General features: G+C 44.7%; 1 protein-coding gene across 2 annotated transcripts in view; it reads right to left on the reverse strand.

Annotated features, from left to right (window-relative positions):
* Positions 1-1779: 1779 nt before the first annotated feature.
* The window catches only part of KBTBD12 (kelch repeat and BTB domain containing 12), a 94580-nt gene continuing 80462 nt past the window's right edge, over positions 1780-15897 (reverse strand). For both annotated transcript variants that reach the window (XM_063114366.1, XM_063114364.1), the window contains exon 6: positions 1780-5050. In XM_063114366.1, coding sequence (XP_062970436.1) covers positions 4869-5050 — 182 coding nt within the window. In that variant the 3' untranslated portion in view covers positions 1780-4868. The remainder of the gene's footprint in view (positions 5051-15897) is intronic.

The raw sequence follows: 15897 nt of genomic DNA on the forward strand, positions 1-15897 counted from the left end.
AACACACCGTACTTTTTGTTTCTTCTAGTAATAATTGCTTTATGTTTTCTTTGTTTTGTTTCACGGGTTGGCTGGCTGGTATGGAGATCTGAACACCTTGACCTTGGTGTTACCAACACTGCGCTCTGACCAACTGAGCTCACCGGCCAGCCCATGCTTCATGTTTTCGCTTGCATAATTCTCTGCATTTATGTACTTAATCTTTCCTTATGTTCTTTCATTTTGCCAGTAGCTCATCTAGTCTCTCTGTTTTTGTTTCTGTATTGGAACTCTTTCCTGGGGTCCTCCTTTCCCTTTCTCCCACCTGCGGTGGGTGCTCTCTGAGCCCACAGCAAGTTGGCTGCCCTGGGTCTTACCAAGACCATCCTTCTGGTAGGATCCACTGCTTCCTGGTCCCATGTCTTCCTTTTCCTTGGTTTCCTCCCACATTCTGCTTGAGCACATCCTTGAGGAGCCTCTTCAGAGGCACATGGAAGGTGGATGTGGCAGTCCTGGAGCATGGCTGCTCTTTCTCTGGCTCTCCTGTTGTTGAGAGGTGGGTCTCTGTCCTTCCCCTGGACAGCTAATAAAGCACAGAGGAAATGACATGAGACATCTGAGGGTGGGTCCTGCGAGGCCAGGCTGCTCTGCCTGGTTTGCTGGAGCATCTCCTTCTGGAGCTCTGAGGCTGCCACGTCCCTGTGGAGCCTGGCCTTGGGGCCATCTGCACCACCTAGCAGGCCTGTGAGTGATACTGGACGGGTATCACCAAGGACCTCCGTCAATGTGAGGAACAGACACATCACCCAGCTGCGCCCTGCCAGAGTTCCTGGCCTCCAAAGTCATGAGATATGATAAAAGGGGTGCTGCTTAACTGAGGGGCACAGTCATGCCGTCAATGACCTGGTTCTTTCTGCCCCACGTTTTCCCTCCACAGTGTGAGTTTTGTCTAGGGTGGCCCCTGTGCATATGAGCTCCCTCTACCTCTGCTAGGGAGCAGAGGGTTTCCCAGAGCCTCTCAGGTGTCCTCGCTGGCCATGGAGGTCCCCAGGGCGGAGAGCTTCCAACAACCAGGCATCCCTATGCACACTCCCCTTTCTGTCCTCCCCATGGCTCCCACCTGTGGTGTGTGAGAGAAATCCTATAAACGTTGTATGCACACAACTGTGTCCAGTTCTTGGGCAATTTAAGGGACCTGGGGGTTGTAATAGGCAGAGTAATGGTTCTCCTCAAACGAACACATCCTAGTCCCAGAACCTAGCCCAGCCTGGGCTGAACAACCAAAGCCATCTGGGTGGCAGCTCTCTCTAAGGAAACCTGGGAGTTCCCTTGCCAATAGGGGCCCCTCGAAAGACATTTTGGCTGGCTGTTCCCATCTGGTCATACTCCTGGCATCTTCTTGCTCTCGGAATCTGCCAGCAAGTGCTGGTAGCCTCGCCTCGGGCTGCTCTGGTCTCCACTGCTGTTCCAGCCCCACAGCTCCTGGCCAGTTCAGGCTCTGACATGGGCTCTGCACCACCTCCTGCTGGGTCTGTTCCCGCCTGTTCAGCCACACTGGGCTATGCAGTGACCTTCCCCAAGGACTTCCCTGCCTGCAACTGTGCTCCTGGGGCAGACCCGACTCCTCATCTCCTTTCCTTGGCATCCTTCTGGTTATCAGCCACCCTGGAATCAGCCCACCTGCTGCCCTCCCCCGCCCCCTGGCCCCTCACAGGCCCGACTCAGGGCCTCTGCTGCCCTTGCTCCTCCAGGAGGCACAGGAAGTCTTGTCCAGATAGAACTCACATTTGAAGAGAAATATGAAAAGCAAAATGAAAGCCATCTTTTATTCGTACAAATTTATCTTGTAAGTTCAAATTGAAAGTGTTTGCTCATTATGAAGTCAATCAGAGAGGACAGTGCTGCTGCCACCTGTCACACAGGCTGGGTCGGGCGTGGTTGACAGCCCAGCGCTTCACCAGCCCCTGGCAGCCTGATCACCCTCCTGTGTGTCTCTTGCTCAGTGTCCCACAACCCCGTGCTGTGAGATAAGAACTAGCCCACCGTAGTTTAGAAGAGCCTCCATGCAATATTGGGACAGCCTTCAATAAAAATCAAAAGAGTGCTAGGAAAATATTTCAAAGTTGAATCTCTGACAATATCTAACTACAGGAGGGCAGGGGCATGTTGTTTTTAATTGCAAATATCAGAGTCAGCACCAAGAAGCACCCGGAGCTTAAAATAAACTCTAAAGCCAGCCAGCCAGCAAGCCAGCCAGCCAGCCAGCCAGCCAGCCAGCCAGCAAGCAATCTATTACATAGAATTAAAGAAAAATTAAGATCCCATCTGAAATCTGTGAAGAACCTGTTTGGATCTCGGGGGTTCCACAGAACAAGTTTGGGAAATGCTGCCTCATGATGCCTGCCTGTCCTTCGGTGCTAAACCAGCTCAGGCACCAGCCGTCCTGGCTCCAGGCAGGGTCAGCACTCTCCTCCCTCAGCACTCTCTGGAGGGCTCGCATTAGACAGGAATGGCCTTTTACCTCGCCTTGCCCCTCACGAGTGGGCAGGGGTCTCACCTGGTGTGACCCTCAGGTGCCTCTGCTGAGCTACCTCCGGGCCCTGAAGGCATCGCCTAAGGCGTCAGGAGCCCAGACCTCAGCTAGCCTTCACTGGCTTGTCAGCCTCCAACTGGAGGGGCCAAGCGTCTGGTCCTGGGAAATTACGAACCTCCTCAAACCACATGCATGTCTCTCCCTAAAGTCCCGGGAGATCCCAAAGAAGTACTGGGTTCTGTTTGGGCACTCTGCTTTGGGAAATGCTGGTGACAATGACAATGGCATTAGTAATAATGACTGCGGCTTATGCGTTTGTCGCTTCGGTACTTAACAGGCACCTCGCCCAGCCTGTAAAGCGCGTGTGGTGCTTCCCTCCACTCTGCAAGTGGGGAAAAGAGGACGTGAGGAAGGCATCCTACCCAGGAGCGCACAGCCAGCCAAGGAGCAGAGCTGGGACTACAGCCAGACCTCGGACCCAGGGTGTGTAGGAGATGGGCTGCGACATTCCGACAAGGCCTCCTTGAGCCAGGGGAACGTGGTAGCTTCCAGTGTGCTCAAGAGGTGGAGCAGGTGCCTCACCCACGGCTGCCAGCAGCCGGCACAGCCCACTCAGAGGAACGGCTCTGTCTTTGCAGCAAGAAAGAAAATGTATGGATTGTGACCCTCCACCAGGGAGAAGAATGAACTCATTTTCACTCAGATCCCTAGATGTGCTGAGACCAAGCCCTCTGGCTCAGAAACACTGCTCCCTTCTGGCCACAGAAAGATTCTTCCATGTGCCAAGTGCTGCAATGGGCACTTGGGGTGCGACTGCAGAGAGAGACCTGGCCCTGCCCTCCTACAGCCTTGCCTACTTGGGACAACCTACGCTTGCCCTGCTCCCCCACCAACTGGCTCGATTCTGTTGGACCCGCCTCTCTGCCTGGGCTAGCTGGAACTCAGGGCATCGGCTGACGGCTACCACTGCCACACAGCTCTGCACCCAGCAAGAGCTGTCTCTATTCAGTCTTTGTCTCTCTCTGGGGAAACCCAAGGGAACATGCCTACCACTCCTGCTTAAAAAAGAACCTTGTGCAACACAAAACTCGAGAAATTGTTGAAGAACAGTTACCAAAATGCATCCTTTGAACCTGCTGTGCCTCCAGAAATACAGGTTGTGGGAAAAATAGATGGATTTCCCATGTATCATTTAAATGTCATCCCTAAAACATATTTCGGGAGTGACCGTTTCTGACTGGGCTCCACCAGGGGCTGAAGCAGCAGGCTTCATCCTTATCCTCTGACACTGGGAGGACATTGCAAAGGCTAGGCAAGAGCACAGCAGGCGGCCGGAGGTGCTGCCTCCTCTCCCCTCACTCCAGAGCCTGTCCTGTCTCTGGGTTGAGAGGATTAGGCCAGTTCTGTTCAGCCAGGGCCAACCTGGCAGAAGGTAGCGTATGTCTGTGAGCCAGGCAAGTCCAGCCCAGGACACTCCCTACCGACCCCAGAGTGCACGGGGGCCGCAGAGCCCACACCTCTGTTCTGGACACAGAGATAGGCGGGACTCTCTCTTCCGGAGGTCTGGCTTGAGTGCCTAGCCTGTTAAGAACCTGTGGCCACTGCCGGCCCTGCTGTTGGGTGAGGTCGCTGCAGCAGAAGGGTGTTCTGAATAAGAACAGGCAGTATTTTAAGACGGAAGCCAGGGCATTGCACGAAGAGAAGTCTTACTTTGGCATCAATATTTTGAGATAATTCTCCTGCTCACAGACCAGGTCCAAACCCCTCATTCTTTCAGGTGTTGGTCATTTAGCTACAATCTACTTTTTTAGTCTTAGTAGCAAGCCCTGTGCCCCAGACCTGGCTGGGCTGTGACAAACATGTTCAGGCCACCTCTCGGCCTTTGTTTGGCTGTTTCAGGACCTTACCATCAACTGCACCCATGGGACCATGTCCTCCTCATCCCTCACACCTGATGAAAGACATGCACTGTGGGGACGCTATTCTTGAGTCCCCAGCAGAGCGAACTCCCTCCATCCCCTGCATTCCTGTGGCCCTCCCTGCCTGCCCATGCTCCTCTGTGGCTATCACCCCTTCCCCTTGTAGTGTCTTCTCTACCCTGTGGGAATGGGAGGTCCCTGAAGGCAGAATCTGCACCCTCCTCCCCACCTGCCTGTGCTCCTCTGTGGCCATCACCCCTTCCCCTTGTAGGGTCCCTGAAGGCAGAATCTGCACCCCCTCCCCGCGCCCAGCACCCACTGCTTCACACGCTGCGCTGCGCATGCAATGCACATGTCTGCTGACTGACAGATGCCATGGCAGTCTGCTCTGAGGGCCTCCCTTGTGACACAGCGGGAGGCCCTCCGAAACACCAAGCTCAGTGTTCACTGCCTTCTTCTACCAAATCTGAAGGTGGAGGGATGAGGTCTCGGGGGTTCATCCTGGCCACCAGGCACACGTCGTAGCTGTCATGCATGAGGACGTTGATGGCTACCACGTTCCATTGGTTTTCCCATGGATCCAGCTCCAATATTTCTTTGGAGATAACCTCGTGGCGATCTGAAAAACAGTAAAGTGGGAGACACAATATCACAGGGGTATTAAGTTCAGAGGTCATTGTATTAAACGACTTCCTCTAAAAAGCATCAAAAAGTAATGAACAAACAACTGAAAGAAGTTGTTGTAATGGAAGATACCGTGTTCCTGTCACTGAAGAAACTGAGAGAGGCCACTTACAACCCACATGTAAAAATCATTCAGGAAGTTCTGACGGGATACACAACTGTCTTAGGTGGAAAGGATGTTCCTGTGCCATGCCAGTGATTCGGTGACGATGTGAGCACGGGATGAAACTGCCCTTATTCTACACCCATGAGAGGTGGCCCAGCCGGAAACATGTAACCTTGTGCTGGTTGCTGCCCTCCCTGAGCTTGTGTTTCCAGTAGAGATGGAAACACAGCTAGGATCCTTGCAGGAAATAGATGGTGCAGCCAAATGGGGCAACTTGGAGAGCGTTTACTTCAGGACTCCAGGCAGTAGGCAGCACCGCACCCAGACCCGAAGGCAGGGAAGGCATCGGCACCGTCTGCAGAGCGCCGCCTCCTCAGCAGGGAGAATTCATACTCTGCGCTTTGTACTTTTGTATGTGATGGTTAGTCAGGTGGGCCACACAGTGAACCAGGAGGGACCCAGGAAAACAGTTTATTAAGCTTATAGATCCCAGAGGCACAGGCACGGCATGCCACGCAGGGCCATGTGGGAAAGACGCTGGGTGGTCAGGAGGCAGAGGACAGGGGCCAGGGGAAAGGTTAGGCCTCCCCCCAAATTAGGTCTCTGCCTATTGGTTTTTTTTAATGTAAGATATTTTCTACTGATTTTCTCAATATTCTTTATTTACTGAAAGGTATTTAGAACACCGTTAGTTTTAATTTATTTATCTTTTTTCCAAGCATCCATTCAGTCGCTTGTTCACCCACTTCCTCACTGAGCACCTCCTGTGAGCCAGCTGCTCTGTTGGGGATGAACACATCACAGTGGACAGTCCGGGTCTCAAAGCGCCTGCTGCACGCACTGCTAACTTCTAGGCAAGCTGCCTCTCCTGGGAGATTCAGAAGGGTGGTCCTGGGGACCATGTGCCCCTCTGCTGCCCAGCCTGGCTGGTGCAGCCAGAGGTGAGCACTGACTCAAGGCAAGAGTGTTAATTTCCTGCCTGGCCAGCAAGAACATGGTGCAAAAAGTAGGACTGAATCAACCAGACTCTTTCTCTCTGGGATTTCAATCTGGAAATACCAAGGGAATGAAGCAGATACGTGTGATAGAAAAATGAAAATGGCAACTATACAGATTCTGCTATTTAGTTCTTTAATAAAAACAAAACTGCTGACCCCTGACATAGAGCAAGACCTGGGAGGTAAAAAATGGGCTACGTCCAAGCCAAAGTAAGTCAGAAAGCAGAAGCCATAAGAAAGCAGAAGCCAGGAGGTAGAGCCGTGAGTCTCAGTGTGGCCTCAAGATTTCCCAGGGTGACTCAGCACCACTGGGCGGGGATGGTGAGGAGAGGGCCCAAGGGACAGGCACCACCTTCCGCCTTTCTCACTCTAACCTGTTTTATAGACTGGGCCTCTGTTTAAGGTTCACCCAAATAAAGGGTTCTATTGATAGTAGAAGTTTGGAAACAACCGAGGCAGAGATCAGAACAGAGTCAGCGAGGCAGGCGGTCAGAGAGGGGAGCGACAGCCTCAGGGTGGCTGGCAGGCACAGAATGACTGCGTTGTGTGTGGGCCAAGGTCTAGGGTAGCTGCACTGCTGTGTTTATCGTCCTGTAGACCCAGAGCCACTTTTGAGTCTGTCCTGAGGCTGGGGGGTTGTGGTTATTTTTTCTCCCCTGGGTCCCCGTGCCCAGGCATCTTTCCAATAAATCTTCCTATGCTTGAGGAAGCTTGAGGAAGTACATGTCCTTTGCAACTGAAAGAACTTAACTAAAACAGAAATAAAGATGAACAAGACACGTGTGGTACAGTTCCGTGTTTCAGAGCGAAGGCTTTGAAACCAGACTGACTGAGACTGAATCTGGCTCTGCTACTGGGAAATAGGGTGACTTGGAACAAATTACTTCATGGTTCTGTGCCTCCTTCTCCTCATCTGTAAAATGGGTCTATTATGACAATACCTGCCTCACAGAGTTGATCTGAAGATTACACGAGCAATTGCAAATGTATTATATGTGAAGTCCCAAGAGCAGTGTCTGACATATATCGAAGGTTGGCTGTTGTACTATTAATATTGTGGAAATAACAGTCCAGTGGGAGGGAGAGGTGTGCAGATCCTACGTAACACGAGGGATGGGCCCACAGGGACATACAGACACTAGCTGGACCTAGATGGGAGAGAAGGGTCTAATTACACTTGTGTTTCCTGACCTTATATACAGAAACCCTAAGTTTTCCTTTGTGCTTTAGTCTATATACTCCTTTTGATGGTGTAAGAAGTTTAAGTGGAATACTTCTTTTTTGAGTTTGTATAGTCTTCTCATATTTTTTAATGCCAGAAAGAATGCGCATTCCAGTAAGTTCTCTCCACGCTCTGGCCAGTGTCTTCAGCTTGACTTCTGCCCACCAGAAAGGCCTGTCTTTGACTTTCAGTATAACAGAGTTCCCACAGACCCTTGAGGAGTTTATCCCACGTTTCATGTTGCTGAGGTCGGTCAGTGTGTTCACATATATTTTGGGACTTGAGGTTTGTTTGTTTTATTAGGTTTTGGGAAAAAATTCTATAATCCAGTGTCCTGCCGTCTTTCCTCAGAAGTTCCCAGCTTTCTCTCCAGCGTCTTTGTGACACACAGAGTTGTAAGAAAAACCATCTTTTTTATTTGACACCTGAAAACTCCTAAATCATTCTTCCTAACTTGCAAACTGGAGTCATACTGGATTCACATAATTAATCTGAAATGTGACCTGTTCAAACAACAATAACACAGGAGTAAATCCATATTTATAGAAGTAATTCTATTTGTGCCAGAATCTCTTATGTTAATAATAATTACTACTTATTGAATACCGTTAGGTGCTTTAAATGTATTATCTCATTTAGTCCTTTAAACAACAATCTGAGGAAAGATTTATTATTTTCTTCATTTTGTAGAAAAAGTAACAGGTCCAGAGAAACGGATTACTTGCCTAAGGATTTACAACCGGTAAGTGGCAGAACCAGGATCTGAATAAACACATGAAAAACGGTACCTTGAGACAGTCTGGAATCTAAACACAGAATGTGTATCAGATGATAGAACGGGTATCAGGTGAATTACATTAATTTTGCTAGGGGTGATATTGGCATGGCGGGTGTATTAAAAAATCCATGCAGTTAAAGAAGGATGCTGAAGTATTTACGGGTGAAATGGCCTGATTCTTAAATTTGTTTTAAAGCACTTCAGATAAAAAGAAAAGGAAAGAGAAGAAAAAAAGTTTGTTGGGGCATAGGTAAAATAAGATGGGCAAAACTGTCGAAGCTGGCGTGGTCATATGGATTTAAGTGCACTATTCTTTCTAGTTTGGCATATAACATGAAATTTCTAAAGCAAAAAAAACCAACAACCAAAAAAAACCAAAACAGGGGCTGAGCCTGTGGCGCACTCGGGAGAGTGCGGCGCTGGGAGCGCAGCAAAAAAAAAAAAAAAAAAAAAAACCCAAAAAACAAAAAAAACACAAAAAAACAAAATAGGATTAGTATAATTTTGATTTGATTTATATTAAATTTGTGAATCAAATTGGGAAGTATTAACTATTTAACAGTTTTCCTAATCAGAAGCATGATATATTCCTCAATTTTGGGGGTATGGAGAGTGTTTTATATCTTTCAATGTAACGTTTTTTTTTTTTTTTTTTTTTTTTGTCTTTTTCGTGACTGGCACTCAGCCAGTGAGTGCACCGGCCATTCCCATATAGGATCCGAACCCGTGGCGGGGAGCGTCGCCGTGCTCCCAGTGCTGCACTCTCCCGAGTGCGCCACGGCTCGGCCAAATGTAACTTATTTTTTAAAAAACCCCAATGAATATACTAGCAGTGCTGAAGCTAGGAAATGAGGTTAGACCTCTCACATCAAGCCAGAAACTTTGAAAAGTGCTAGAGACAGAATAATTTGAACCAAGCTGAAAGATGTATCTGAGAATTTCTTTCATTCTATTTGGAATTTTTTCCCATCCTCTTGAAATGGGTACTTAATTCATTTATTTTCATTTTTTAATGTCTTCTAATACATGCATTTAAGTCTATACATTTTCTTCTGAGCACTGTTTTTTAGAAGATTCCTAGTGCAGTTCAGATTTCTCCATAGTTTGTAATTTCAGGCTTGAGTTCTGTTTTAACCCAAGATTTATTTAGAAAGATGTCTTAAATTTTCTGATTGAGTGCATGTGAGTGTGAATGTATGTGTGTGTGCTCGAGTGTCCTTTCACTGTGAATTTCTAATTTAATTGCATTGTGGGCAGGATATGTGGCTTCTATACTTTCTACTTTGGAAAATATATTGAAATTTTGTTTTTCCCTAATTTATTAGTTAATGTTTTACAAGTATTTAAAAGGAATGCATATTTTTCTGTTTGGCATAGGGTTCTATATTTCTATGAAATTAAACTTACTAATTATGCTATTTAAGTCTTTTATACCAGGGCTGTGTCAATAGACCTTGCTGTGATGCGGGGAGTGTTCTGTAATCTACACTGTCCAATACAGTAGTGAATTAGTCCTTTTTTGTTGCTTATAACAAAATACCTGGAACTGGGTGATTTATAAGAAAACAAAATTTATTGCTTACAGTTTGGAGGCTGGGAAGTCCGCAGTGCAGGGAACACAACTGGTGAGGGTCTTGGTGGTAGCGACAGTGACCCAGGTGTCTCACATGGCAGGAAATGGAGAAGCAGAGAGAGACTAACCTGCTCATCCACTCTTCTGTTAGAGCTCTCAGAGCCACTCCAATGAACACCATTATTAATCCACTCACTCATCATTATTAATCCACTCATTATTAATTAATCACCTCTTCAAGGCTCCACCTTTTAATTACCATAATAGGATTTCCCAGCCTCATAACAGTCACCGTGGGATTAAGCCTCATTTATTGGGGGTTGCGGGGGGCATCCAGTCTACACTAAGTAGCCACAGCCACAGGTAGTGTTCAAGTAATTTGAAATGTGGTGAGTGAGACTGAGGAACTGATTTTTAAATTTTATTTCAATTTAACTAGCTTAAATCAGAATTCAAATAGACACATGTGGCTACTGACGATTGTGCTGAGTAGCTCAGCTTTAAGCTTCTTTTTGCTTTAGTTTTTTAATCTATTTAATCTGTCAATTTCTGAGAAAGGTGCCTTAAAGTCCATGCATTTTTTGTGGATTTGTCCATCTATCTTACAATCTCTAATCGTTTCTGCCTCATATGTTTCAATGTTGTGATGTCAAATACAAAAGGAGTCATGCTGTTGTATGGGAGCTCTTGATGGCAACGACAGAAACCAGTTCTGGCTGTTGTATCAGAGTTCTTGGTGGCAATGACAGAAACCAGTTTTGGCTGGCTTTAGCGAAAAGGGGATTTGTTGGAAGGAAGGTAGCTTACCAGATTGAGGGGAGCTGGAGGCTTGGCAGTAGCCCCATCTGGCCACAGTACTACCACTGCCCCTTCCAACTGGTGGGCACTGCTGCTGGACATGGCCGCCATCCCCTGCTGAACACAGGAGTGAGAAGCCTAATGGCCCAATACTGGGACTTTCCATCAGCGGGTAGATGAGAAAGGACCTCATTTGGCCTCCTAGTGGGAGCAGGGCACCACATCCTAACAGTGAAGGGCCTGGGCTGTGGGTGGCCAAAAACATGATAGATATCTAGTACAACTGTTAGGTCTTTTTGTTTGTTCCTCCTGTCATGGTGAAATAGCCTTCCCCGTCTCTACTGTCATTGTCTTGGAAAGCATATTTTACCATTACCACACCTAGTATTAGTTTTGTTTTGTTTTAGTTAGATAAAGGCTTCCAGTGTCTTTATTCAAATTAATGCAAGCTGGACCTTTTAAAATTTCGGAGTAGATGGACTTTTCTGAATTAATTTGCTCATTTCAGTGTTTATTGGGGACTTTTTTTTTTAAACCATGTATGCATATGCAACCATCTTCCCTAGAAATCTCTTACTTCATTTACGTGGAATAAAAATTACTACATTAATGGCAAAGTAAAAAATAATTAGAGAGCTTTCTTAACTGTGAAAGAGAGGGTATACTCAATTACAGACCTTTTGTACGACTTCAGAGATGAACTCTTGGGAAAAACACAGACTTGTCAAAATTTCCAAGAACAGCCTGACAACTCTGCACATCCTCTTGGGGGGTCATTCTTGGTGTTTTCTAAATTTTTACCGTAACAGAGCTCATAAAGCAAGGAAGAAATGGTTGGTATTTGTATCTACCTATTTTTGTGAGTTTGGGATTTTGAAATACTCTCCACTAACAAGGAAAAAGAAACAGGAGGTTGAACCCATGCCAGCTCTATTCAATTTCGTTTTCCAAAAATTGACACACTAGATGCAACAGCATCTTACTCATTAAAGGAGTCAGGAAATTCTCCTGCATTCTGCCACCTCCAATAGTAAGCATTTAAAAACATTATTTTATGTGAAAACAGGCGCAGATAAGTTATGGAGTAAATAAAACGTTCACATGATTTTTGAAGTGAATAATGAGGTATCAGAGAAATCCCATGCGTGTGGTGGGTGTCCTGGGCTGTCCCCCATGCTTTCTAGGGCGGGCTCTCTGCTGTTGGATGCACTCGGTGGAAAAGGTTGAGATGCAAATTTAGTCTAAGTTTCAATCCTTGAATTCAGTCAGACTATCCACAAACTGAAAACTTAGAATGTTTTTGGTCCCTTGTAGAATCATTTTTTGTTTGTTTGTTTTTTTGACTAACTTGCTATTGAGGACACTTCCTTCTACCCATGTGAGGCTATGGGGAGAAATTTCTCTCATGTTTAAAAGATGTAGATCTTCTAGGCAGTGGTTTGTTCTTGCCCTGAGGACACTGCAAATCTATAACAGGGCATGCTTTCCTTTTTGCTCTGGCCTCTAGCAAGACCAGAGATAAACTGGTGGTCTTTGGTGCAGCCAGCACATCAGAGCTTTGGGGCACATTTATATACCGACTTTACCCCTGTCTTGCTTGATTTATTTTTCTAACTGTTTTCCCTTCATCCCATTTCCTGATTTAATTTCTGTCTTGTGTTGTATGTTGCATTCTATCTTGTTATACTGATGACCCTCGATGGTTGATAAGCCATCTCAAATCCCATTTCATCTTGCACAAGTGAATGTATGAATAAGTAATAACTCACAAAATGAGGAACTGACCCAGTTCACTTAGCTTGCCCCAGCTGCTTGGCATATCCTTGGGTGAGGATGTTACCTACCTACTCTAATGGTGAAGGAGCTACCTGTCAGTGAAAGGGGAACTTTAACTCTCCTGACTCAAGGGAAAAGAAGAGGGTCATGAGTGTCACAAACAGGCATGACCAGCAGATGGTCTAGGCCAGTGGAAGAGGCTGATGGTCCATTCAGGCGGGCAAAAAAGAAGCTTAAGAGTGGCTGAGTACACGTATGTACTTGCTTGTCTGCAAATGCAGTGGAGGGGAGCAGCAGTTCTGTACAGTGCTCTACAGTAGAACAGAATAATTATAAAAGTTTGCATAGCAACATTCTTTTTCTTTACATGAATTTACTTAGTTAATGAAAAATTTTATATTTTCTCCAAACTGAAGGAATGGATATGCAAAAAATTTACAAAGAGATTAATACCTTAAAAAAATGTAGCAGAATTCCTGATGGATTCATTCAACAAAATAAAAAACAAACCGAGAGCTTAAGCAGCAGGTTAGAGCAAGAAGAAGAAATCATTTCAGATCTTGAAGACGATCTTTTTATAATAACCAAGGCAGACTTAAAAAAAAAAAAGAAAAAAGAATTTTTTTAAAAATGGAAAAATTCCTAGATATAGAGAGAGACACAGATCTTCAGATCCAGGAGGCTCAAAGATCTCCAAACAGATTCAATCCCAAAAGATCTTCTCCAAGACACATTATAGTCAAACTGACAAAGCTCAATGACAAAGAGAGAATCTTAAAAATAGCAAGAGAAAAGTGTCAAGTCACCTATAAGAGAGTCCCCACCAGACTAACAACAGACTTTTCCCGAGTGCGCCACGGGGTCGGCCCTAACAACAGACTTTTCCATAGAAACTCTACAGGCCAGAAGACAATGGGATGATACACTCAAAATACTAAAAGAAAAAAACTGCCAGCCAAGAATACCATACTCAACAAGGCTATCTTTCAGAAATAAGGGAGAAATAGTGTATTTCCCAGAACACAATAACTGCAAGAGTTTACCACCACACAACCAGCCCTCAAGGGAGAAATGCTCAAGGGATTCCTACATCCAGAATATGAAAAACAATAATCACTACCACAAATACACAAGAAAGAACAAAACTCACTGATAGAACAAAAAATGCAAATGAGAAAGAGAAACTAAATCTTACCACCTCAAAAAACTGACATAAATCAAAGACAATAAAAGGGGAAGGAAGGAATAAAAAATATTTAAGACATCCAAATGAAAATTGACAAAATGCCAGGAGTAACAAAATACCTTTCGTTTTTTCGTGACCGGCACTCAGCCAGTGAGTGCACTGGTCATTCCTATATAGGATCCGAACCCGCGGCGGGAGCGTCGCCGCGCTCCCAGCGCAGCACTCTACCGAGTGCGCCACGGGCTCGGCCCCAAAATACCTTTCAATAACAACCCTAAATGTAAATGGATTAAACTCCCTACTCAAAAGACACAGATGGACAGATTGGATTAAAAAACTAGACCCAACTAAATGCTGTCTTCAAGATACTCACCTCACCTGTAAAGACACACACGGACTAATGGGGAAGGGATGGAAAAAGATATAGCATGCCAATGGAAACCTAAAGTGAGCAGGAGTAGCTATTCTTATATTGGATAAAATGGGCTTTAAACGAAAAACCATAAAAAGAGACAAAGGAGGCCACTATATAATGATAAAGACATCTATCCAGCAAGAAGACATAACAGTCATAAATACATATGTACCCAACATAAAGCACCCAGATATATAAAGCAAATACTATTAAACCTAAAAAAGAAATAGACCCCAATAGTATAATATTTGGGGACCTGAACACCTCTCTCTCAGCATTGGACGGATCATCTAGGCAACATATCAACAGAGAAATACAAAATTTAAACTACGCTTTAGATCAATTGGACCTGGCAGATATCTGCAGAACATTTCATCCATCAACTACAGAATATACAGTCTTCTCATCAGCACATGGAACATTCTCCTGGAGAGACCACATGTTAGGTCACAAATCAAGTCTCAACAAATTTAAAAAAAAAGAAAGAAATTATTTCAAGAATCTTTTCAGACCACAATGGATTAAAACTTTATTAAAATCGATAAAAAGTGAAACTCTGGAAATTAAACAAATACATGGAAATTAAACAACATGCTCCTGAACAACCTATGGGTCCAGGAAGAAATTAAACAGGAAACTAATGAAAATAAAATTACATCATACCACAACCTGTGGGGATTTTCCTAAGAGGAAAATTTATTGCAATAAATGCTTACATCAAAAGATTAGAAACATTTCAAATAAACAACTTAATGCTATACCTCAAAGAACTAGAAAAACAAGAACAATCCAATCCCAAAATTAGTAAATGGAAAGCAATAATTAAGATCAGAGCAGAACTAAATGAAATAGAGACCCAAAAAATGATACAAAAGATCAATGAAACAAAATTGGGTTTTTTTGAGAGTATAAACAAAATGAACAAACCACTAGCTAGACTAATTAAAAAAAATGAAGACCCAAATAACAAAAATTGGAAATGGAAAAGGAGACATTAGAACCGATACCACAGAAATACAAAGAATCATTGGAGATTATTATAAACAACTATATGCCAGCAAATTTGAAAACCTGGGGGGAAATGGATAAATTTCTGGACACTTACAAACTAATGAGACTGAACCTAATGAACTGACCAATAACAAACAATGAGCTTGAAGTGGTAATCAGAAGTCTCCCAACAAAGAAAATGACCAGATGGCTTTACTGCTGAATTATACCAAATGGTTAAAGAGGAATACCAATCCTCTTCAAATTATTCCAAAAAATTGAAACAGGGGCCATTCTCCCAAACTCATTCAACGAGGTTAGTATTACCCTGATACCAAAACCAGACAAAGATACAATAAAAAAAGAAAACTATGGGTCAGTATCTCTGATGAACATAGACACAAAAATCCTTGTATTAGTCCTTTTTGTGTTGTTATAACAAAATACCCGAAACTGGGTGATTTATAAAGAAAAATGACATTTATTGCTTACAGTTTCTGAGGCTGGGAAGTCCAAAGTCCATCTGGTGGTGGCAACAGTGACCCAAGGGTCTCACATTGCAAGATGGTGGAAGCAGAGAGAGCAAAGAGAGTAAGAGACTCTCCTCTTCTTTGAAAGTCCCCAGAACCACACCCCCAATCACCATTTTTAATCCATTCACTACTGCACGGTCCTACAATCTAACCAACTCTTTAAGGCTCCACCTTACAATTACCATAACAGGATTTTCCACCCTCTTAACGGTCACAGTGGGGGCTAAGTTTCTAATACATAAAACTTGGGAACACAATTCAAGCTTCCATAAGTTTTGGGGAGACATTATCCAATCCTCAACAAAGTACTGGCAATCAGAATACAACAACACATCAAAAAGATTATACACCATGGTCAAGTGGGAGTCACTCCAGGGATGCAAGGATGGTTCAACGTAAGCAAGTCA

Source organism: Cynocephalus volans, chromosome 11 (genome assembly GCF_027409185.1).
Source record: "Cynocephalus volans isolate mCynVol1 chromosome 11, mCynVol1.pri, whole genome shotgun sequence".
Lineage (NCBI taxonomy): Eukaryota > Metazoa > Chordata > Mammalia > Dermoptera > Cynocephalidae > Cynocephalus > Cynocephalus volans.